The sequence below is a fragment of the Lytechinus pictus genome, chromosome 8 (assembly GCF_037042905.1).
Source record: "Lytechinus pictus isolate F3 Inbred chromosome 8, Lp3.0, whole genome shotgun sequence".
NCBI lineage: Eukaryota > Metazoa > Echinodermata > Echinoidea > Temnopleuroida > Toxopneustidae > Lytechinus > Lytechinus pictus.
In genome coordinates, this window is record NC_087252.1 from 28,048,053 (window position 1) to 28,074,522 (window position 26,470).

The 26,470-nt window shown below is 37.4% G+C and overlaps 1 protein-coding gene across 3 annotated transcripts; it reads right to left on the minus strand.

Annotated features, from left to right (window-relative positions):
* Window positions 1-14,819: 14,819 nt before the first annotated feature.
* Window positions 14,820-25,224, minus strand: LOC135153056 (uncharacterized). Of its 3 annotated transcripts, none has more exons than XM_064103878.1 (5): window positions 21,029-25,224; window positions 20,176-20,345; window positions 19,360-19,497; window positions 17,603-17,692; window positions 14,820-15,696 (listed from the first exon to the last, which is right to left on the minus strand). In XM_064103878.1, exons 1-5 carry the CDS (start codon window positions 25,164-25,166, stop codon window positions 15,439-15,441), a joined length of 4,794 nt encoding a protein of 1,597 aa, XP_063959948.1. In that variant the 5' UTR covers window positions 25,167-25,224; the 3' UTR covers window positions 14,820-15,438. The 3 variants fall into 3 exon arrangements, with proteins under 3 accessions (XP_063959948.1, XP_063959950.1, XP_063959949.1); XM_064103880.1 differs by lacking the exon at window positions 17,603-17,692 and adding an exon at window positions 18,185-18,257; XM_064103879.1 differs by lacking the exon at window positions 17,603-17,692 and having other exon boundaries at window positions 15,350-15,696; window positions 21,029-25,223.
* Between the last annotated feature and the right edge of the window lie 1,246 nt (window positions 25,225-26,470).

The window sequence follows — 26,470 nt, forward strand, 5'->3', positions numbered from 1 at the left end:
TAGTCAAGCAAAGCCAAATTCAAAATTATATGTCCCAAATTACAATGTACATAATACTTATAGGACCTATGGCAGCCATTTTGAATTTCAAAGTACAGCATTTATTACCTCCATGACCAATATATGATGTATTTATTTGGAAATCATGTTTGAGACAATATTTTTACTCATACATCACAGTTACATGCATTCTATGATTCTCATTCTGGTAAAAAGTAGATTCCCTATACGCATGTAATATATTTTAATTAGGGCTTGTATGAGCTTTTTTTTAATGTCAAAATACAGTATTTATTACTTATATGGCAGAAGAAATGCTATATTTCATAAAAATCACGTTTTCAAATAATGTTTTATCATACAACAGGAACAGGATTTTATGGATTCCATAGTCAAGTAAATCCAAATTCTTACAAAATTACATGTCCCCATTTACATTGTAGATGATACTGTTAGGGGCTACAGGGGCCATTTTGAATTTCATAATACAGCATTTATCTTATGCATGAAAAAATAAATGACATGTTTTGCTAGAAAACATGTTTTCAGACATTATTTTACTCGGTGATCACAATTACATGCATTTTATAGTTTATTTAAATTAATTTCTCAAATCGCATTGTACATAATGTATAATGGGCCTATGGCGGCCATTTTTAATGTCAAAATACAACATTCATCACATAAATTGCATTTATATTTCGTTAAAAATTATGTTTTTAGTCAGTATTACACTCGCTTATCTTAATACTAGTGATATGTATTCTAGTACTCACTCATGTGATTTTCCTTTGTCCCTATTAACATTGTATATAATACTGTCGAGGCAATTGGTGGCTTTTTTAATAGTAAAATGCATCATTTATTACGTACATGACATAACAAATGATACATTTCGTTAGCAATCATGTTTTCATCAATTATTTCACTAAAAATCACAATTACTTGCATTTATAGTGCTCACTTTTGTGAAATCTAGTTTTCCACATTCATATTGTAGAATACAGGGGTCTATGGCAGCCATTTTGAATATCTAGAAAACATTTTTTTTGTCAAAATCGTTTTTCCATAGAGTATTTCACTCCTGCAACACATATACGTACATATTATAACCTATGTGCGGGCAATGTTATGATTTCTATGGGTAATTTGCATATTTTGGCGGCCATATTGGATTTTGCCAATTTGCGGAAAATGCTCAAGGTTACACGAGTGGCATCATCCAGATTCGTAATCAGCACCCTTGAATTGACAAGAAACCATCAAAAAATATTGTATATGAAGAGTTTAGTTGCAAAAGGGGTTAGGTCCATATTGGACCATTCCGAGAAAAACCATGTTTTTTTGTTCTCACTTATTGCAATATTTTTATGAGAAACTAAATTGTCATGATGTACTACCCTACCATTGACCTAACCCCTTTTGACAAATGAGCTCTTCAGAAGAGTTTGTTTGCAAAAGGGGTTAGGTCCACTCCAAGAAATCATTTTCTTTTTATTCTCCCATATTGCAATATTCTTAGCGAAACTAAATTTTCATGATATCCTACAATAAGAACATAAAATTTGGTATAAAAGAAATTTACCTGTCATATTTTTTTCCAAAAAAAATCTGTGTGGACCTAACCCCTTTTGAAAGTGAGCTCTTCATATATGAAAAAGCGTTTGGTAAATGTTCTATGGGGCCTATCCTGGACTATTTGCTTAAGATTATTATCGGGCTTCGAAAATAGGCTTTCTTGTACGTGATTTCACCGGACTCGAGACCGTGACGTCATGCTGTGTTAGAAGCTTTGTGGTTACAAACGTTCGTACACACACCAAAAAAAAATGGGCCGATTTGTTTTTGTTTCGCTGTTCAGATTACGTATTGTAAGGGTGACTATTGGAGTTAGTTGCTACTTTTATGGTTCAACTGCACATGTGTGTAATCTTAACAAATTAACACCGAAGTCTCTTAGTTCAAGGTTAGGGTGGAACTGCCCAAGAGCACATGGCCCACTTTCCACAATCATCTCATCAATTAAAATAATCATTGACCAATCAGGAAATAGTGTATCCTCTGGGTGGATATCTATCCACATTACATGAAACATAGAACAAACTAATAGCCAATCAGCAAAGAGTGTATAGTGTATCATCTGGATGTATGCATGTACCCTGTATCCACATTACATAATACACAGTGCATTAATGAGTATGTTAGATTCATAGACAGGATAGTGTATCAGTGTGTGTAACACAGAACATGACTGCACAGAGAAGGTCAACTCCATGTCTAAACAAAGAAGTGAAATTAACAAAGACTGAGCAGATGAACTGAATTGCATCAAACATTCCAACTTGTTTATAGAAAGTTCTCTGACCTAATAAAATACTAAATTGCATCTAACCTGTACATGTAAATAAAAAGTTATCTGACCTATGAAAATAAGTCCTCTGCATACTCTCTCTTACAGTAAAAATTTCTTTTTCAATTGGGTATCTTCCCCAGTTTCTTTTCTTTTTTTATCTAACAACTTTTTCCCATAATGGTTAGTTTCGGTCATGTTCGCTCATTTGGTTTACGTAGCAGACGATGCTAGCCTGCTAGTATGTAGTATACTTACGCAGACCCTATTGCAAATCGAAATCAATTCCGGACTCGATATATGCTTCCTCAAAATGTAGCTATATTATAAATATCAGTAGGCAAAGTTTTATAGTACAAGAACATTGTTACTTTCAACATTAAATGCGTTAATAAGGTTTGTTTGGACTGTATTAATTGTTTCAAATGAAAAGGGTCTATGAACGGAAACAATCAAACGTTAGTCACGTGACGTTGTACACAGAAACATATCATGTTCTGCCTGCTCGATCTCAAAGTTTGGGAGAAGAATGAGATGTAACCATTATACCAGTCATAAAGTATACATCAAACTGTAGGTAATCTATTTAGCATTGAGATGACAATCAATCTCGACCCTTTTTACCCTTAGGGATATTCCAGTGGGAAAACAAAGGTGCCAGTGTCTCGAAAATATGGGTGGTTTCAGACCGTTTGCCATAGCAAGAGTTGTGAACATGGACACTTTCAATTGAACAGCGAGACGTAAATAGTGAATTAATTGTAATAATATTTACATCAAATTAATGGAATTGGATAAAATTTTTACACTATTATCAATCTGGGGAGTGTTTTATCAACATTTTCATCCGACAAGTTGTCAGATCTGACATCTTTCTCTGGTGTTGATTGGCTGAGAGGTACTGTTACTATGGTAACTGTCGGATAAAATGGGACCTGTCGGATAAAACGTCCGACAAGTCCTTTCATGAGACGCTCGCCTGGTGTGAGATTATTAATATTTATAAAGATATACCCGGATATTTGCAATATTACGTTCATGAAAACCACTGTTCCCTGTGTTGAAGCTGTGTGTGTGGACTTTCGGACACTCAAATGCACGCGACTAACCATTATTCTTTTTTAAACAAAATCAGTCTTATAATGTTGTATTGTTAAACATCATCTTACAGTGCACACCATATCCTTCTTTGATATCTTCAGCATCCATGTATTTTTTTTCCAATATATTGTGGAGAGGTTCTTCTAAAAAAAAAGTATGACTTTGCAAAAACATTTGTGTATTTTATTTTAAATCATGAAAAATACAAGTAAAGTAATATGTTAATAAATATTGACCTCTCCAAATCTTTTTGGTATATCAGTAAGTCTTTCCATCTGAAAAGAAATATTTTATAGCTCAACAGGATAAGTATGAACAAAGGTGATGATATCAAAATGTAAGGCATATCGTTTTCGTTTTAACATCAGCTGAATGACATCCCAGTTGCCAAACCTAAGACAATATTCCCGCAGTCCAAAATGAACATGAATATCAAAATCTCATGAAATATTATGTCATCTCTGTATTAACTCCTCCTCTTTTTTCCAAGAAACGAAAATATGTCCTTTACATTCGTTTTCCATATTTTCCTTTGTAAACACTTTTTTTTTAAAACCTATAAGCTGTGTACATGTACTATTCAGTTTTCTTCTTTTTTTTCAAACACATTTTCTTTCAACTTTTATGCTGTGTACATATATACCGTTTATTCTTCAAACATAACTCCCAGTCTTATCCATTTAAACGCTGTCCTGAAACTCCTGCGAGGACTGCAAAACAATACCAAACATAGTTTGTTTGCTATTTTCTATACCCACTATAACTTCACCAGTCCAAACTAACACCATGTCATTTAGATTGTAATAGTCCGGTAGTCTAATAACAACCAGCAAAACTATACCATTGTGAGTGCTCAATGCGTTGCCAGTTAAACATCGAAAGATCAGTATAACTTGAAACTCAACTGCTACACACCGTGTGTTTAAATAATGTTTTCAGTTCACTTTTCCTCCTTTCAGAAAAACAAAAATAAATCATGAAAGTACAAGCAATTAAATCATCCATTAAAAGTATGCCTTCTTTTTTTTTTACATCCAATGCATGGCATAATTCATATACATGTATGTTTCGTCCTAGCTCTGCTAAAAATAGACATTCATAAGAATATACCAATATAGAAAAAAAATCAAGTTCTCTTACACTCTTCCATGTAAACTTATTAGCATATATTTTGGCATTTTCCTTCTTTTTTTTTATTCCTTTGCTTTTCTTTAGTAAGCAAAGTAGCATCAAGCATGTCATGTATAACCACACGTAACACTTACATAAAACGTCATATATTGCACAGATAAACATAGATCATGGTTAAAGAAATAAATACAAACTATCCTATATTATAAGGAAGAGCAGAGCGAGGGTGCTCAACCTGAGAACGAACCTCGGGATTATTCTGCCCGAACGTCATGGTTCGTCTCTCTCGATATAATAGCCATGCTAAAAAAGTAAGATTTGATCAATGCTGCTTGTATAAAAATATATATATATATATATTTGATCAGTAGAGCGAGGGTACAGACCAACAGTAGATAGCCTCAGGATTATTCTGCCCGATCGTCGTGGCTATCACTGTATAATTGTACTATCCTATAGTGGCTGAAATCTTCAAATTTCTGAAGTTTGATGTTCCAGAGTTAAACTTCCTGCATGATATATGAATGTAAGTGAAGACAAATATTTCCAAAAAGGTGTGATCCTGAGTTCAAAACTTGAAAGATGTATGAAACAAAATTTAAAGTCTGACAGTCGTCAGTCTCTGACTCGGAGTTCTTTCATAACGAATATGCAATTCATCCAGCACAAAACGAATAGCCATGACCATAATGAATAGACAACAATAAAGCAAGCAAAATCTCGTCATGCATGCATTTCAACTGAGTTCATGCATCCGATTTGATACACCTACAACTGAGTTCATATATCTGTTTGCATATATGGATGAATAAGTTCAGGTTCATCATTCATCGTACGTATATCAAAGTTCAATATCTGTCACATTTGATCTACGGCGGCCGTACGGCGAGTCGAAAACAGCCGTTTTATTAATTTTAATTCAAACCACCTATATGTAGTTGGTACACAAAATGTTAAAACGGCCGTTTTCGACTCGCCGTACGGCCGCCGTAGAACAAATGTGACCAAGGTATTACTCCAGCATACTATGTCAGTCATGTAGTAATATCCAGTGAAACGAAGTTACCTGTAGACTGTAGTTGTCCTATAGTTCCAATATTAATCACAGTACTATCCATATCTCAGTTTTTAAGATGTCAATGGCCCGTATTCTGAAGTCAGGTTTAACTTAGAACATGGACCTATTAGGTCCATGCTTAGACTCAGGTTTAAAGTTGTGGTTTAAGTATGGGAAGCCAAAAGTATCAAATTTTTTATTAAGTTGTACGTTTCTTATGTTTACTGTGCTCTTTCCTGATTCATCGATGGTGAAGACAATAATCTATATATACTTCCTAGACAATTATGAATGATTTGAGAGCCAAATTAGCTGAAATATGATATCTCTACCGTTAGTGATTTATGTAACAATTAGCTGTCCATACTCAAACCACAACTTTAAACCTGAGTTTAAGTTACACCCGACTTCAGAATAAGGGCCCTAGTCTGCAATCACATACTCATATTTGACATTTTAAACATATTACTTCATGTCTAGAGTGAAGACTAGACTCCAAACTCTTTGTTTCAAATAAGTATCGGTAGAGACAGCCGCAGTACCTACTGAATCTAGTCTCACTACTTCAGACTCAACATTGTGTGAATATGCGTATTACAAAAACCAAAGGTCTGTGTGGCTGCAGACAAGTGGACTCCGAGTTTAATTGTTTTATTTTCACACATATAAAAATGCAAGCCCCGTCGCATAAAAGTTACCATCATGGTAGCTTTGCCGAGCAATTGTAACTTGAATGGAATCCTTGATTTTGATTGGCTGATGATCATCGTTACCATGGTAATCACCATTGGATGGTATAATAAAGGATAGCATAATAGTATCTTTTCTGCAGCAGAGCCCTACGCCGGTAAGGGGGCGGGGGATTCAGGCTTTAGTTCTGGACCCTTTTGCCTAATACGACTTTTTAAAGGAAGTGATAACCTTCCTGCTAATAAAATAGGCCCTATTGGAAGGGGAAAAATAATAATGAAATGTATTGATATTAAAACAAGTTGACAATTTCTTATAATTTTATTAATAGGGAAACTATAAATTACAAGCTCTGCTTTTTAAATAGTTTGCCCTTCATATTCTCATCTTATTGATATATCTGTCTCCAATCCAAACGTTCGATTGTATAACATTTGTCTGATTTATTATGAATTATGGTGATGTATTGTATTATTTTATTATCAATGATTTACTGTCTTTCGATGGACGTTACATTGTATTTGATATTTTATGAGATATGAAAATACACCAAAACTGAAACTGAACTGATGTAAAAAGAGGATGTTAAAAAATTCAAGACGACATTAAACAGCATTTGTTTTATCTTGCATATTACATATCACCTTTAATTGTTCAGCAACACAATATTCATTAAATATATGTATTTACATTTTATTGTGGCACACATTCTGCTATACAAATTTAAAAAATGACATCTTCGTTAAAACTATACAACTATAAAGTATTACATGTACATAAACCATATAGTACAGGCAATGTAATATGAATTGACATAATTTCTTCGCAAAAATGTACATGCACACTGAAAAAACATTTTACATTCAAGAAAAAAAAATGTTTACAGCTTTAGAGCTAGAGCAAAGTGACGGGTCGTGTGGTCCAGTGGTTAGAGCATTGGACTCATAATTGCAAGGTTGTGAGTTCAAATCCCACTCTGCCATTGTCTCCACTTTAATAAAAAGGCCCGAGAGTAATATCTGTCGTCTATAAGGTCAGCCACTATGACTGATTAACCTAGACGTAAAATGTTTCCTAGGTAATTGGTTATATACCAGCTTGGCGTTTATCAGCAGGATGCTGTCCTGCCGAGTTCCTGCGGGAGTTACCATAAACAGAAACAGAAACTTTCAGGTGTATTACTGTAAGAAATAAAGGCATGTTTGATAGGTGAGTATTACTGGGGAGATGGAAACATTTAGTGCAAAACTTTTTAATTTGTACTTTTTTTTAATGCACATGCATCCTATTCCATGGTCTTATACAGTGGACCTCAAAATAATAATGAATAATAAATCTGTCCCTTTAAATCATTTAAAAAGGAATAAGAAATCATCCTTGTCATTATGATATGCATAACTGACAAAAAGTTTATTTGGTGGGAATGTTAAGTGGGTTTTTTAAAACCCACATTGATACTTTGTAAACTTTTCCATTTGAACTTTTGAAAAATGCACATGTATGTGTTCTATTCCATTGTCTTTACACAGTGGCCCTCAAAATAATAATAAATCGGTAGTTTTCAATTTTTTTAAAGGAATAAGTCATCACATAAATGCTGAAAATCATCAGCATCTTAGTAAAGATATGCAGAACTTAAAAAAGCTTCATGAAACATCCATGGATTGACCTAGTTCTTTCTTTTTAAGATTAAGACCAGGGGAGTGTTTCATCAACATTTTCATCCGACAAGTTGTCAGATCTGACATCTTTCTCTGATGTTGATTGGCTGAGAGGTACTGTTACTATGGTAACTGTCGGATAAAATGGGACTTGTCGGATAAAACGTCCGACAAGTCCTTTCATGAAACACTCCCCAATGGGGTGTTTCACAAAGATGTAACAATAAGTCGCACTTAAATGCCGACGCATACATGATATGCAATGCGCAATCTGATTGATGGATACACGGTAGTGCGCGTCCTGTGTGCATGATCTGACCAATGTGGTGATGTCTTCTATATCGTGGGCAACTGGGAGTTTAAGTGCGACTCTAAGTCATACTTAAATCTTTGTGAAACACCCCCATGGAGATGGACACAAGAGAAATACTGAAGCAATGAGATCATCAGTGGAAGTACAAAATATTCAAGGTGTATAAGATCATTAAATTATCAAGGTGATTCATATATTAAATGTTTATAGAGATCAAACCGAGGGACATTTCACAAAGAGCTGAGACTGATCATGCCTAAGTGCTAATATGTGACCTACCACCAATAAGTCGCCAGGTAAGGCTCCCTGTAAATAGCCAAAATAGTAATTTAGTCTCCAAAAACCCATAAAAATAGCTTATCTGAAAGAGTAATTCTTCTTCTTCATACTGTGAAAATTTGAAGTTGTGAAGTTGAATAAAAGAAAAGATACAAGAGTTTCTTGGACACTACTTTTTCAGACTGCTCGGAAGTTTCACTGAGATTACCCAGTATGCACATCTCACACTTGAGTGAACCCGAAACTTTAAACCTTGTTTTCTCCTTATTCTTTAAGCTCTTGCTGAATTTCCCCGCATTCAATCAAGTACTTGTACTGGTCAATTTTAACATATTATTTATCATTTTCCAGCTTACGAAGTGAATTTTCAAGCTCAATAAAAATCTCAATATTCATTTTGGTCGACTTATTGTTGGTTTTGGGGTGGCAGGTCACATATTAACATAGTAATGTGCAATCTCAACGATTAATACACAGTAAACCGGTAAACTGCCGGTAAACAATTTTGTATCTCCATTCAGTTTGAACAAATTACAATCTAGAGATATCTGTCAAAAAAAATCATATTAATATTTCTTTCTAGGTTGAAAGTGATGAAAAACAGCTGCTTTTAAATCCTACATATACATACCCCTAACGTGCCTAAAAACAACTGTCATATTTTCCAATGGCACAATCACACAAACAGCAATTCAATTGGGACTCTGCATAAGCTAACAATGACTTCTTGAACACAACAATGACAATATTTCAGACCAGATTAAGACACTTTAGACCTATAAATAAGGCAAGTACAACGCACGGACGGTTCATGAACTGGGTGATACACATACAACATATAGAAAACCTTGCAAGACTCAAACGCCAAGAGCATGGGCGGAAATCTGTCCCAAAATGTAGGGGGGACAGGGTCTGGAATCTTTTGTTCCCATGCATACTGCTTTTAGGCCTACATAGTATACAAATAATTAATGTTTATGAGTGCAATGGACAGAATACTTCATGAGGTGAAAGATGAAATAATCCATTCAACCAGGCGTAGCGAAGTTGAATGGATCATTATTTCATCTTTCACCGAATGAAGTATTCTGTCCATTGCACAAATGAAAAAAAAAATTCATTATTTGGTTTATATGACACCTAAAAAATTATTATTTTTTCCATATGAAATTCATGAATTTCGATGCAAAACATGCTCATGCAGTGCGAGTTCGGTATGTTGATTGTTACGTCATTACAACATGCGCACTGCTGGTGCATGAGCTGCAGCAGTCTCGATGCGCGAGTGCAATGGACAAAATTGTATGGATCCAAAATTGCACGATGAATGGATAAAAAATTGCATGGTTGATGACGTCATTGCAAAATGGGCTGAATGAACGATATCAAACAACCAATCAAATCACAAGGATCTATCTAGGTGTCATATAATTAATTATATAACTACTACATACATGTATCTTTATTTAATGACCCCTGGTACATTTCACTTTAATATGCAAGGTAAACTATCAGAACACTTTATGAATACAATGACCAAAATTTCTTGCCAGTCACACACAAGCACAAATGATGAGGGTTTCTGTTTTGCATAACAACATAGAGAATTTTTTTTTCTGCCTGATACAAAATATCCCTTGACATAAACTTAATACATATTTACAACACAATATCTATTTGTTCAAAAATGAGAAAGAACATTTTGTTGCAGATAAAATACATACAGCTAATTAGTCTGCAAGTATTTCATATTCGAATAATCGCCAAAGTCAAAGCATTTTTCCAACTGTGATATGGAAAACTTGTGTTATTTAAACTTGGTTTGTGAAAAAAGAAATATTTATCTGTTCCCTAGACATATGATGCTGTATTAGGGGGTAAATTGCCAATTCGTCTACTCATCACATGGTCTACCTACACTTAGTCTAATGCCATTCCGTCCATCAACATTTCGTCTAACAACCATCTGGGAAGAGTTTCATAAAAGGACTTGTCGGACATTTTATCTGACAACTCTATTTTATCCGACAGTTGCCATAGTAACAGTGCCTCTCAGCCAATCAGAATCAAGGAAAGTTATCATATCGAACAAAAATGTTGATGAAACGTTTCCCCGGTCTAATAACCATCTGGTCCAATAATCACTTTATCTAATCACCATTTCATCTCATAACCAGTTGGTCTATACACTTCATTTTCATTCATTTTTCCCAATGAAGACTTAGTCCAATTAGACCAAATGGTATATGGACTAAATGGCTATTGGACCAATTGGTTGTTAGACGAGATAGTGGACAAACTGATGGTAGACCAAATGATAGTAGACGAGTTGGTAATTGGACGAATTGACAATAAACCAATTGATAATACCGTATATGGCAACAGATTAAATTTACCTTGTGAATGAATGCCAGGATTCTCCTTACAACAATAATAATACAAAACTAATAGCTGGATTTATAAAGCACTTTTTGCCCTAGGATACAAAGCGCTGCTATTATTACCCCAGCTTTAGCTCGAACTACCATCACCGGCACTCAGTGCATTCAAAGAATTAATCCTGCCGGGTACCCATTCCCCTCACCTGGGTCTGGTGCAGCACATTGTGGATAAATTTCTTGCTGAAGGAAAACACGCCATGGCTAGGATTCGAACCCACGACCCTCTGTTTAAAAGGCGAGAGTCAGAACCACTAGACCACGACGCACCCAGACAGACACATTGAATCCTTCAGATCCCCCTCGCTAGATGGAAAGCAGAGCCCCGTCTCACAAGAGTTACGACTGATCCGATCAACCACAACTATGGAGAGCCAGCAACATCAACATTTAATACTCAAATTATTTTCTAGATATGAAGTACATGTATATTCATACATTCATAATTTTCTTGAAAACTCAGTCTGCCCCTCTTTGCTAACAAGAAGAAAATGTGCAAATTTCCTGTAGGAAAAGTTATGACATTGGTGGATTTCCATATAGTTGAGGTTGACTGGATCAATCGCAACTCTTTTTTAGATGGGACCCAGGCTAGTTGGACACTTGCAATCCAAGAGAGTGTACCAGTACTTCAGTATAAATTGCTTTGAAAATTTTGTTCGGTTTACAAACCCGTATTGTACAACGCCTACTTAGCTTGTTGTACGCGAGCAAATGGGAGGCTGAATGTCAAACATTCGTACCGTTGCACAAAAGACGTACCATCCAAAATGTACCGTCCAAACTGTACCGTTGCACGGCTTTAGGAGGTGACGTCACAATACGATTCAATTCATTGCGCTCAGTAAAAATGCAGGTGCAATACGCGTATAGCCTGCTGGCTAAATGCGCAATGCTGCCCGAGGTGTTCGCTTGTGGGATTTTGCTTTTCGCTTTTCATATTTTTGCTCCCTTTTCATAGAATAGATTACTGCAGGAAAAACTCTTTGTTTTTTCATAAATTCGCTAAACTCCGAAGCGTTGTACAACACAAATAGCGAATATTCTTATTCGTGCAATGGTGCGAGATTTCGCATTCGATGAAAGAAAGAAACACTCTATTCAACTCGGCTAACGCCTCGTTGAATAGAGCATCTTGCTTTCACCTCATGCGAAATCTCGCACCATCGCACTCATGCCTATTCGCTATTTGTATACTATCTTTCCCCACTATCGACTGAGAGCGTTTGGACTTGATCCATTATACCTGTAAACATATCTACACACTTAATATACATGTATCTATAAAACAAGTAGGGGTTACAAACTTCACTACTCTATTATCAGTTTGTTCATAGTGATTATTGACCTACGAGCCCACTGATTATAGAATTCTGCGAGTCCCATACACTTTGTACACCTTTGTTTCTGCTTACCGCAATTCCAATAAAACATCCTCTGTTCTTACATATACCGTATGAGAAATGAAACACAATTATTTCCAATTAGGAATATGAATGGAGTGCCTGAATTTCCGTCAATTCTTGTTCTCAGAGCATTGATCGTTGGTTGGCAAGTCGATTTGTAAAATACAGTTCTCTCGAATAAACAAATCTAAAATGCAGCTATGTACATGTACAAGAGAATTATCAAAGTCACTGGCCCGTATTCTGATGTCGGGTTTAACTTAGACCACAGTCTAACTCTGTGCTAAAATTATGGGGAGCCAAAAATTAAAAAATTATGTTTATATTGTATATTTCTTATATTTATTATTTTGTTTCCTTTTGCTTTCATAATGAAGAAAAATCCTTCAGTTATCATTTCCAGACAATTATGAACAATTTGAGTGTCAAATGATTTAATAAATTGGATGTATACTGTTAAGGATTTGTGCCCCAATTGGCTCTCCATACTTAAACCACAACTTTAAACCAGGGTTTGATTTAAACCCGACTTCAGAATACGGGCCAATATGTATAATGGAATGGGGTATCAAGGTGGAGAAGAGAGAATTTAACTAAAATCAATTTTAAGAAAATGGATACCAGCGCCACGTCTTACAAGGAGTATAGTGACTCAACCAATCAAAACAACTAAGGAAAGCAAGTGTAATGTAGTGATTGTATATAAAATTACTACATACATATAGTCTAGACTTCTCAGAACCATCCCTTTGAACCCCCTAAGAACCCTTATTCATTGATTTAATCCAAGCCACTAAACCCTTATTGTTAATAGTTTCAAACAGCCCCTAATCAGAGAACAAAGAACTGCCTTCCCCTTCCCAATAATTAACCCCCCCCCCTTTTGTCCTATACCCAAACCCTTGGATTATAATTTGTGTAGAAGCTTAAATATATAATGGGTGCACACCCAAGGGTTGAGAGGGAGTTATAAAGTTGAGACCATCACAGAGTTAAGATCTACATAATGCTGGAAGTGTATTATTAAAGGGATGGTCCGGGATGAAAGTATTTATATCTTAATACATAGAGCAGAATTCACTGAGCAAATAGCCGAAAATTTCATCGAAATCGGATGACAAATATAAAGTTATTGAAGTTTAAAGTTTAGCAATATTTTGTGCATGAAAACAGTTGTCATGAATATTCATTAGGTGGGCTGATGATGTCACATCTCCACTTTCCGTTTTCTTATGTTATTACATAAAATCATATTTTTTTCATTATTTCATACTAGTGCGAATAATATGTCTCCCTTATAATGAAATAAGTTGCAACAATAAATATCTAATGCACTTAATCAGTTGTCTATCCAATTTTTCTTGTTCTTGGAGGAAAAAATTTGAATAAACCTAATTTCTTACAATAAAATACAAAAGAACAAGTGGGGATGTGACATCATCAGCCCACCTAATGAATATCCATGATGACTGTTTTCACAAAATATTGCTAAACTTTAAAATTCAATAACTTTGTTATTTGTTATCCGATTTTAATGAAATTTTCGGCATTTTGCTGAGTGAATTCTCCTCTATTTATTAAGCTATAAATACTTTCAGCCTGGACCATCCCTTTTATCAAGTTTCTTGATTATATTTGGTACATGGAATGTTCCCGCGTTATCATTGATGCTCCCAACTAGATATGAACGATCCCAACACAACACAAGCAACACCAAAAATGCATATTGTGGCTGGCTCGATGAAACTTGGTATCTCAAAATGTAAATATTCTGATGACAGCTCAGAATGAGCAAGATCTTTAAAAGTTCTAACATGGGTAGCAAGTAGCAACCTTCTTTTGCCTCGAAAGAGTTCTTCACAGGTATCAGGAGACTGTCAATGTGGCCCAAATTCACACAGGTGGTTTTCAAAACAATCGGTTGAACCCTGGTTTATGCAGATTTCCTGTATAAATAACACTTATTTACCGCGTCTATTAAAAAATGTCCAATGTTGATGCACGCTTTTGTCACAGAGAACGAAATTTACACCGGTTGCCGTGGTTATCCATGCTATTTTATTCATGAGTCCACTGTTTTGAACTAATGAGTGTACTCTTCAAACAGTGGACTCATGAATAAAATAGCGTATTTAACCATGGCAACAGGCGTCAATTTGGCACACTGTGACAAAAGCGTGCATCAGCATTGGACATTTTTTTAAATATACATGTACATGTATGCGGTAAATAAGTGTAATTTATATACAGGAAATCTGCACAAAACCATTTGTTCCACCGGTGGTTTTAAAAACCATCTTTGTGAATTAGGGAAAATTAGACGGCCACCATTGCTATATCTTTGAAATTTATACAGAATTTTCTAAACTGCGCTCTCATATTTTTTATATTTTGAGGTACGAGGTTTTATCAGCTCAGCCACCATATGCTGATTCAAATTTTTGCACTGTGATCTTGTCTCCCCAACTGTCTGGAGGCACAAGACCTGGTCTAATTATAGGTTTTCAACATGAACAAAGGTGTTTGCACTAAGGTCATGGCAATCCTCTTGTGTGTAGGTCCAAGGCCTGCACTGAGACCATCTGTGAGTTTCATATGTTAGGACCTACCGAATTGCTTTTGCACTCTTGGTCCTGTCACCCTACATGTAGATGTCTCAAGCTCGAAGAAGTGGTCTAAGCCTATCTGTTGATTCGTGACCTGGAATAATTGTAGTTTAACGCATTTCCCTAATCTTTTGGACTTACATGTAAGTTCCAGTCAACGCTGTTGTCTGCAGGCCAAGACCTTGATTAAGACGATCTGTAGGCTTCACATGTTACCTACATGTATGGTTCTTACACTTTCGATCTGCCATCCTTATGCGTAGGTGGAAAACCGGGTCTAAGACTTCTCATAGAGTTTACATATTACCAAGCTGTCAGGCTAGAACATAGTTTGTAGGCCCAAGACCTGGACTGGGGCCATCTGCCGGTTTCGCACATTTCCTGCCTCTTTCCACTCACACCCACGTCACGTTGACAGCCCTTTCCTCAATCTATCAAGTTCATTCTTCTCTTGTTGGTGCCTCTCTGTGAGTTCCTGAAGCCGTGCCACCTCTACGGCGGTGTTCTCCTCGTGGCTGCTGAAGGTCTCTTCCCTCACGCTAGAGGACCTGGACCCACTCCTGCTGTTCCTGGAGTTGGCCCCGCTGCCGTAGAGTCTGTCATGGAGCACTTCAGGCGGTGTTGGTGCAGGAGGCTTCGGGATGTGTTTTGCGTACTCCAGGGCCTACAGAAATTGAAGTGAAAGAAGCAAAAAGATTTGTAGAGTATTGATAGTGCGTTGGCCTTCGCTGAATGGTTTATCTCATTCTCAATGGGCTGACGAAACCTTGTCTCTCAAAAGTTTATATTTTAGAACAGTGAAGAAAAAGCTATAGTGTTAAGACATTAGTTGCACATTCCTTCCTCTAATAGAAGTTCTTCCAGGAAGGGAATCTGTAATGGTTGATATATATTTTTTGTGTGTTTGCTTGTTTGAAAGATTGTTGGAGACTGTACACACTTCATAGCTAAAAATAGATAATTATTAGAAGGGGAAATGCAACGTTGGAAAATATGGCCATAATCAATTCAAGAATTAATGTGAAAAATACACATATTGAGATAAAAATGAATTTTATAAAGTGCATTTATTAGAAGGTCAGATTTCAATATTAGAAAGGAAAATAGAAACTGCAAAACACAAAAGATAAATGCAAAAAGACTCCCATCCGTGCAGTTAGTTTTTCCCCACTCATACTGTATATGAAAGTGAAAATATAAAATTCAGCCGTCATCCCAACCTGAGAAAATTAAAATGGTAGCCCTCCCAAAAACCAATCCATCTCACTACTGTCCAATTTTCATCGCAAGACCTGCTCAACATGATATCGCACGCCAGCATCATGCAAATAGTCCCCCCCCCCACCCCCGTACAAATCTGACCAAGTTCTCAATAATATTACCTTATTTTTTCTCTCTTTTTAAAAGTTTTATGAGTAGTCAACCTTCCACTTTCAGGTTTAAACAAAGGGTGTGTGAAATGTGTATGTTTGTTCCCTGAAACGTATTGCTTCAATACATATTACCGGTACATGTATGTACAATGTAGCAATTGTACTGTATTAAATCCAATACATGTATTAAATCCCTTATATTCACAAATTGATATTAGGGGAAATCAGACTGTTCTCCAACTCAAGAATTGAAACGTAAGAGGTTACAATGTTGACCATCAAGTGGAAATGAGATTAAACCCTTTGTTCAACCGCAATTTGGAGCAAAGTATGCGCATCAATCATCTTTTTACAATATATACAGTGCGTCCCACAATAAATAAATTTCACAATTGTTAAAAGTTTGTTACGATGAATACGATACTTATGGTAAGAGTGAAATCTCATCTTTAATTTGAGACCAACAGCTTAGCAAATCATTCACGCACGGCAGCTTACAAACAATAAATATTCAGGCCTATCAAAAACGATTTGCGCAGAAACGCACGTGTTAATCTGAGTCCACTCTCATTTCAGGAATCAGTGAGAGAAACTAAAAAAGAATACAAAAGAAATGCTAATGAGCCAATAGTCGAATACGCACGGTTGTCGTATCACGGACCAATCTTGTACTATTTTTTGCTAGCAATCCACATACATGTAGATCAGGAGCCGCTGTTCTGCTAATGAGTTTAAAAGGATTTAAAAAAAATTCTTTTAAACGGAGAGAGATGCCAAGAGGGAATCCCACTATTGCCATTGCAAAGACGGTGATCTGAATATTTAATAAGGTTAACAAAATAAATATGTTCCTTAATAACATTTTGAAGGGAAACAATAGAAGTTCAGACCTGGGGCCCACTTCATATAAAAGGTTTTATAACTGTTGTAACTTTGCCATTATAGCAACTACCATGGCATTAGGGCTCAGCAGCCAATCAAAATCAAGGTTTCAATGGCAGTTGCCATGTTGGCAAAGTTACAACAGTTGCAAGTCCTTTGTGAAACAGGCCCCTCTTTGTCATTTCAACAATAAAAATTCAAATCCAGACCCTTTTGTCATTTCAAGAGGAAAATTAGGATTGACAATAGCAAACACACTCTGTGCATGTTAAAAGCCAGTGCATGTGCCATCCTATTAAAAAAAAATCAACTGACCACAGATCTGGTGTCCCTGGGCGACTGATCCGCGGGGCTATTATTATTCCTTATTCTGGGAAGGGGGACCGAATCGGCATAGGCTAGCATCTGGAATGGTAGGAACAGGACCACCAATTTCAGTGAGGATTCAAAGACGTTTTTGAAAGAAAATAATGGGGGGGGGGGGAGAAAAGAAGGAAGATAATGGGAATAAGATGTCACAAATATCAAGATGTTTTTTATGTTGCTTGTGGCCCACAGAGCAATATTGTCCTCCCAAAAATTGCCTGGTCAAATTTTCTTCATAAAAAATACAATTTTGGGGGCTTTTTCTGATGTGGCTGAATTTCAAAAAATAAAAATAAATAAAAAATGGTACAGATGTAACTCTATCCAGTGTATTTTTTAAAGAATATTCTATTCTAAAATAAATCTTTTGGGGGATTATAATCATCGCAACACAAATTTCTTGGCAAAGCGGTGGTGAGGGTTAGATGTGCAAACATGACCATGTGAGTCCAACACTTTGATATTTCCTATGAAAGAATTAATCTCAAAACAAGAAGAAAATGGAAAATGTTGCATGTTCTGCACTCTCACCAGTACACGTCTAAAAACTTGTCAAAATCTTGCGGCTTTGTCATCTAAATGACCCATATGGAAATGAGTTGTTCTGCACGATTACAGTTGGGGTGGGGATAATAAGGTACACATAGGAACCAAGTCAATAGTGGTTAATGCATGCAAAACAGAAACATAAAATATATCATAAATAACGTGGAGGTTTACGGTTCACCATGTGTAATATGAAGAAGGGAAGGAAATACAGGCAGAAAAATTGAAATGGAAAGACGAGAAAGGATGAAAAGAGGAAATAAAAAGTATTCTTTTCTTGAGAGTGAAGTCCTGAAAAGGACTGTAAAGCAGATGAGATGAGCTGAATATGGCTTGCGTAGCGAAGGGTTGAGTAGTAGCAGGATGAAGTGAAGAGAGGTTACTTGATGATTCGGGCAGGTTGACTGTCCGTCTTCTAATTTCCTCTTTTCATTCTTTCTCGTCTTTCCATTTCAATTATTCTCCCTGTATTTCCTTCCCTTCTTCATATAACACATGGTGAACCGTAAACCTTCTCCACGTTATAAACTCCACCATGCAAACATACAAACATCATCTTTATCATAAATATTGAACAATTTAAGGTCAAACAATTTCAGAATGTAGGAAATTAACCAATCATGACCCTAAATCCTAAACTTGGAAGAGTAAAATAACAAGATATGAATTACAAATAAAATTAGACAACCTCCAATAAAGCCAAGTGAGACAGAATATGTGTGACTGTCAGAAATGTGCAGAACAGAATTGCATTAATCCAATGTAACTTTTCATGGATACATGTATGTGCATTGGGGATGTTCAAGGCTCAACAAGACTTTGTTCACAGATTTGAGTGAATGACAGGGAAATCTTATTCAATCAAAGTGAGCAAATTATTGGTATTAAAAATTTACAACTTGGCTTTCAGTGCGTATTTTAGATTTGAATGAGCAAAAATATTTCCCTAGTAAATGTTCCAACAATTTATTGTCCAATGAATTATCCTTGCAGATTCGGGCTACTTTTCGACTTGTTATAATAACAAATGCAAGATTTCTATAACAAATTTACTATCAGCCAATCAGATCTAATGATTTCAGTGGCTTATAACTGTTTTTGTAAATTTGATAATGTTACAAGTTTTACGAAACATTCCCTTGATTTGATAGGGACCTTACCAGTTCTCTCTTTGATGCCTCTGTCTGTGGGCTATCCTTCCCTGGGGTATGACTAGCCTGAGGGGAGGCCCTTATTATCTTCTTGTTCTGTTCCATCACCTGACGAGCGTAATCCCGCTGACGGGCCACTTTCTCATTCTGCAGGGATGAAAGACATAGACATAAAAAATTCCACCTACCCTTAGACTTAAAATCACTCACAAAGACCATTGTCCATTCCTAGACATCAAATCACCTCCATAGATGGTCTAATCCTTGACATAAAAATACCCTCTCCTCATCTCAGACATCAAATGGCCAACAGATCATTGTATTTTTTTTCTTTGACTACTGTGGCATCATATTGCTTTAAGTTCATTGTAAATTCTTAGCAAATCATTCAGTTGTGCCTTCAACTCTCTTACGCCAAAGTGCAGCAACGGCTTGTTACCGATTCCTTGCTGTTTTATCAATGTCATAAATTTCATAGCAAGGTCATTTTGAGGTATTGTGTAATCAATGAATGAGCGAACAAACAACCCCTTGTGGGAAGTTGGAGTTAGCGTGTTGCGACTCCATGGACAAGTCTTGACTTTAAAATTATAAGATCTGGGGTTCAAATGCCACTGCACTACTCGCATCCTTTGACAAGGCATTTATCTCACTTTGCCGCTCTCCATGTAGGAGTAGTAAATTGGTTTAGGAAAGGAATTCCTTGAATATTCAAAAGCCCGATAAGGGTAACCATGGTGAAGCTGTGGTAATAATAGGCAGTACTTACAAACAGGAACATTGTATTCAAAGCTATATTAATCATCATCACCATCATTATCTTACCCTGATATTCATAGTTTCCTTGTCCGGCCCCAGACCTCCAAACTTGAAATCCTTCTTTAGATTCTGGAAGTCTTTGAGGGTGTACGGTTTGTACTGAGGCCCTTGCTTCTGCTTCTGGAGCTTCAGTAGGTAGCCATCGGGGTCACTGGTCCTCAATTCCTTGTCTTCTCCTGCAGGTTTGAAGAGTATAAAATGATTTATGTTTTGCACACTTTGATTATTCCCAGTTATACTATTGGTCTTGTTCACAGATAGGGTATGCTTTTTGTCAATCTACATGTAGGAATAATTAATTTTTAAGTACTTACTTGACCATATTATCTTTTCCATGAATATGGAAGTATATTTTGAAACCCAGCTTTCAATAGAAGAGTGGTATGAAATTCTAGTTTACACTAGGGTTAAACCTAAGTTCAATCAGAATACCAGCAGATATTACTCTTTTCTCAGTTCAGTTCTACTTTATTTCATTACATCAACCTAAATTTTGAGTCCAAACACTGACCCTCTCGAACCACTGATTTACATGTAGGTTGAGTTGTCAGTGTATTACTCCCCAGCCCACTGGAGTGAAAAGTGTGATTTGCAAAGACATGTACGCCCATGATGTACATCTGTAAACTGTAGTTGTCAGAATAATGCCACTGAGTATCAGAGATCAAAGGGCAACTCCATCCCAACGAAATGTTGATTCAAATAAAAATATAATATGATAAATTACTTATTTTAGAGATGTGGTTTTTATTTAAATTGTAAGTAATATGCTAGTTTGATTTTTCACTTTCTATTCAATCAACTTGTTGTTAGAATGGACTTTCCTTTTATGATGACTTAAAAACAACCAGGAACTCACCACTTGTTCTCCCAGAGTTCTGTATGTCAGGAAGCACTTGGAAAGGACTTGTCCTGGATGGCATAGGATGGGTGTAGGCCATCCTTTGTCTTGGACTTGTCTGGGTGGCCTCATAGCTTCCTCGAGGATCCACAGAAAACGGACCTCCCACTCCAGGTTGATTTGCATTCTGCATGGCATTCATTCTTGCATAGGCGTTTGCACGATCTGCAGACCAGCTGTAGGGTTGACCGTTAACCTGGTTAAGATTGGTGTCAGGAGTGGGATAGCCACCTTGGTATGTGTTTCCACCTCCATAGTTACCAGGTAGGGACCCATTCCGCATGGGTGGTGGAGGCCCTTGTCCTTGGGGATAGATGTTTGGATCTGACATACCTCGGGCTAACATGATCATCTGCTGTTCGCGAATAACTGCCTGTGCCCATTGGTCATTTGATCGGCTGGTTGCACTACCATGTGGTGTCCACCCAGTTGAGGACTCCTGGCCATCATCCAGGGAGCTTTCCCTGGAGATCTGTGGCAGAGGTTGCCTAGGGTTCATTGGTGACCTTAAACCCTTCTTCTGCTGGAAACCCTCTGTGTACTTTTTATTTGGAGGATCCCGTCTCAATTTGGCTGATGTTTTATTGATGTCAATGAAGTTGTGTTTAGGTTTGGGCTGTTGCCTTCTGGGATCTGATTGTTTCCTTTCTGATTGCCCAGATGTGTCTCGCTCATGTGGGTAAGGGTCTTCCATGTCTTGTACCGGAATTGGCCTACCCGGACTAGCAAATGGACCTTGTGGATTTGGTTGATATTGGTATTGTAGTCCAGAATGCGGGTGCTGAGGCATTTGTTGTTGAAACGGACCTTGTTGCATGGGATCCTGCATTTGTGGGTGATGTTGTGGGTGATGCGGTTGGCCAGGGTAATTTGGCATCATCTGTTGAGGTATTTGCTGGTTCATTCCAGGACTCATCAATGGATCTACAAACTGTGGCTGAAGAGGGGCCGCAAACTGTTGGCCATGGCTTGGGTAGCCAGGTTGTCCCATGACAGGTTGCCAATGTGCCTGTGGATTACCCTGGTAGTTTCCTGGAATTGGCTGAGCATATGCACCTGCAGGAAATGGCATTTGACCCTGCTGATTATATCCAGGAGGAGGTTGATGCCCTGGACCCTGCTGTTGAAACGGAGCAACCCTCACTTGTCCAAATGGTCTTGTTTCTCCTGTATGCCTTGGGGACTGAAGCGGGCTTTGGTATGGCAGTGTGTTGTAATTATTCCCTGTGATGTGCTCATCTGACGTCTGAATAGAAACTTCCTGAACAGGACTCTTTATCTCGGATTCTTCAACATCTTCAGGTGTTGGTAGATCATCTAAACCTGTTTGGAGGCAAGCAGATTTCACAGGCCTTTCTCTAGGAGACTCAACTTGTGTCACTGGTGGGAGAGTGGAATCTAAGTTTCCCTCCTGCTGGGTTTCAACTGGAGAAATTTCAATCTCATCCTCAATGGGAGAAACATGTCTATCTACCAACTGTCTTACAGGGATCCTGGATCCTTCTCTACCAGATTTCTGTCCTGATCCATTCCTGGTGCTGTAACCACTACCATACCTTGAAGAGTCAGCTGCAGACACTTCCCTTGTCGGCTGCTTTCCACTTGAAGATTTCTTGTTTGATTTCTGTCGAGGTGGAGAAGGCTTAATTCTGTACATTATCCTTAAATCTGGCGTTTCGGGAGTTTGTGGGGCAAAGAGTGGTCTACCAAGTTGATCAATAGGACTTCCTTTCTCATCTACGAAGTGCAGATCTTCATCATCGCTGTCATCTGATATGTATTCCACCCTAACCTTTTCTCCGCTCTTTAATTTTACTTTCTCTATTTGGTCATTCCTTGGTTTGGAGGTAGGGTTAACAGTGGAAGGGTTTGCAATGGACTGATTCAAAGGCTGGTTGAAGACACCAGCTTGGTGCATGTCAGACCAGAACTGCTTATTTTCCTCCATCTCTAATCGCTGCCCTGGGGTCATGAAATCTCTTGGGCTAGGTTTTTTCCCAGTAGAATCAACTTGCCCAGCAGCCTTTGCGGCATTTGGCGAAGATACATTTTGTCGCAGAGGTCCTGGAGGGGGTTTCAAGGAAAGTGGATCATTGCTACCTGCCTTGACAGACTCCACTGTTTGAGCCTTTTCTGAGCCAGATGGTACTCTTCTGAACTTACTCGATCCATGCCCTCTGCTTGGACTGTTCCTGAGGTCTTCCTTCGAACTTTCATCATCAATATCTGAATTATTCATAGCTTTGCGTGAATATCTAGGAATGTTAATATCATTAGATCCTCTGCGACCATTCTCTTTTCTACTCTCATTGTTTCTTGAGGACTGGTCCCTGGGACCTCCTGAACCATCTCTAGACTTTAATGATCCATTCATGTTAGCTGACTGAGCTTGTGGTGAAGCAGGAGACACTCTATCATTAGTTACCTGTCTTGATCTTCCACTGGAAGTCTGCCGAGATCTGTCATTTGATGACTGTCTTGTCCTGCTACGTTGTGACTGTTTTGACACCGATTCCCTTTCTCTAGAACTATCTCTTGATCTAACAGGAGTACGATTCCTGGAAGTTGTCCGGTGCCCTGGACTTGAAAGAACACCTGTAGGATCACGCTGCCTACTACTGCTCCGTCTGCTATTCAAATTACTATGACCAGAATGTACTGACCCACCAGAAGGGGGCCTCTCATGAGGCCCCTTAGCATTGTTATTTGAATTGGAAAGTGAAGGCTTTGGAAGGACAGGCGATTGTTCTCTAGACTCCTGTTTCCCTATATGACTATGTACAGGTGGCTTTTCTGAATTCCGACCATCATCATCAGGATAACTCTCTCCAAATTGATCCCCTCTTAAAGCCGCTGGACTTTGTTGTCCTTCATCATCATCACCATAATCATGTTCTAGTGGAGTTGTGTCACTGACAAATGGCCTTACTCCATTCTGTGATACACTATTATGGTTTTCACCAATGCCATCATCAGATTCACCATCATTACCATCCAATGTCCTATTTCTATTAAGAGTTTCATACTCTTGCTCTGAGGGTGGCCTTTCTGAAACAGGTCCCGCATCATCCCTAAATGTTTCCTCTTTACTTTGATCATTTGCTTTATCACTTCCTTCATGGAATGGATCTGCACTTCCGTCATCATCTTCATCCTCTGGCTGCAACGGTTGTGACAAAGATGGGAATTGGTCAGAAGGTTCTCCAGGATCTTTCTCATCAAGAATATTTTGGTTGACAGGTGTTGGGAAGCTATCAGATGCATCTCCATCAAACTGATCTTGATCTACCTCTCCAAGACTGATAGGGTTGGAGTCATTGAGGTTGTCCAGCTCTGCTTCATCCCGATCCGTTTCCAAAGAATCTCTTACAAAATCATTTTCTTCTTCATCATCCTCAAAGTGAGGGTCATTACTCACTCCCACATCTGGAGCATTGTCATTATTTCCAGGCTGAATGTCATCACCTTGGTGCACAGGATAGTCTTCACTTTCTGCTCTGTGGTCAGATTGGCCTTGATGATTAGGTGCCTCTGCTTCAAGAGAGTCTGCAAGAAAGTTCTCGTCTTCATCGTCATCATTTACAGGAACCTCTGCTTCCAAATGCTTTTCTTCCTCATTTCCATGATCATCACGACCATCATCAAGTTCTTCGCTAGAATCAACGTCATCATCATTCACTTCACTATCAACAATTTCTTTTTTCCTCCGAGAGTCATATTCGCCTTCGCGAATCTCCCCATATGGTAGGTCCTCCTTGATTTCAATAGGATCCCTTGGAGTGTCATCCAAACTATCCTTCAACAACACACCCTCAGGTTCGATTCCTAGATCTGCAAAGGACTTCTTCACCCTCTCCTTGAGTTCCTCCTGGTATTTGGCTTCCTCCCTAAGATTTGCCGGTGATGCCCTATCATCTACCGGGGAGTCATCCAACTGCCGGCTCTCAACGGAAGACGGACTGTCAGCAGTCCTGAGGTCCAAATCGTCGTCAGGCATCATCTCGCCTCTTCCGTCCCCCGAGGCATCAGCAGGATCATCCTCAAGAAGATGAAGATTGTGCGCTGTGATCTTCCCAGACGATGACGCCATCAGCATCCATTCTCATTGCGGTCCTCAGAATGTGTGTGGCACTGTTGGTAGCATAAGGTATATCTGCAGAAAGAAAATAGAAAAAAACACATAGCAAAATAATATAAAGCAAAAAAACTGACACAAATTTAAGCTTCTTTATTTCCAAATTGACCAGTTAAAAAATGCCACATCCTAAAAACTAAAACTTTACTGTTATCCAGTTGTTAGATCTAATAGTAGCCTACAGTCAGCATTTAATAGCCCATGGTAAAGCAACAAGAACATTAGTAATCAAACAAAACTGGGTAATATTGCATAACACTTGACTGTACATGTTGTCTGAACTTTGAGATGAAAAGCCTTACAATTTTTCGAAAAAAAAAAGAAAATGCAACCCGTCAACAAAATAATAATAATAATTTTAATAACGGAAAGCAGATGTTCTCATATTTTTCAACCCCACTTCCTGGAATTGAAAGAAAATATCTACATTTAAAAATTCCAAATTCTTTTCCCTACCGAGTCAGAAGATTCAAAAGCTACATGTAGGCTTTCTCTCCTTGTATATATTGCTGTTATTTTTATATTTTTTCTCACATTTTAAATGTTCCAAATAAATACATGTAAATGATGATAATGATAATAATGAAATGATTATGATGATAATAACAACAATAATAATAATGGTCATAATAATAATAATAATAATTATAATAATAACAATGATAATGTAATAATAGTGATATTAATAAAGGGCAGGTCCAAGCTATTTGACTTGTGACGTACGGGACATTTAGAGACTTTAAAGTTGTATAACATAAAAAATAAATGCACAACAGAGAATCTTTTCTGGATTTGGAACCTGGCCAGTTGTGCCCTCTTTATTCAGTAAAAAAATTATTGATCTACAATTCTATTAACGATGTAATATTTTAATTAATATGCGCTGTGACGTACGGGACCAGAAAAAAGCTGTGTTTTTTTTTGAAAAAAAGTTTGTCATTAAAACTATGTGAATTGGAATAAGCTGGAAATCTCTCATTATCATGTTTTCATCTTGTATCTTATCAAGTTTCATTAGCCATGAATGAAATGATAGAACTCATTGTTGTTATTATGTAATAGCTCGAAATATAAACATCCGTGCAGTGACGTACGGGACATGTGACGTATGGGACATTTGTCCATGTGTAAAACGAATGGGGAAAGTGAAATTTCATCAAAATTTATAATTAACTTGATTTAAACCAGAGTAAGTTAAGTTTTACATGGATTATCATGATTGATATATATTTCTTTAATAGTACATGTATACAATGAAACAAACA

Coding starts and splice junctions, on each gene's coding strand:
- LOC135153056 (XM_064103878.1), bottom strand. CDS start 25,166: ATGCTGATGGCGTCATCGTCTGGGAAGATCACAGCGCACAATCTTCAT. Junction 20,346..21,028: donor GAACTCTGGGAGAACAAGTG/GTGAGTTCCTGG, acceptor TCAAACCTGCAG/GAGAAGACAAGGAATTGAGG. Junction 19,498..20,175: donor AGGAAACTATGAATATCAGG/GTAAGATAATGA, acceptor TCATCCCTGCAG/AATGAGAAAGTGGCCCGTCA.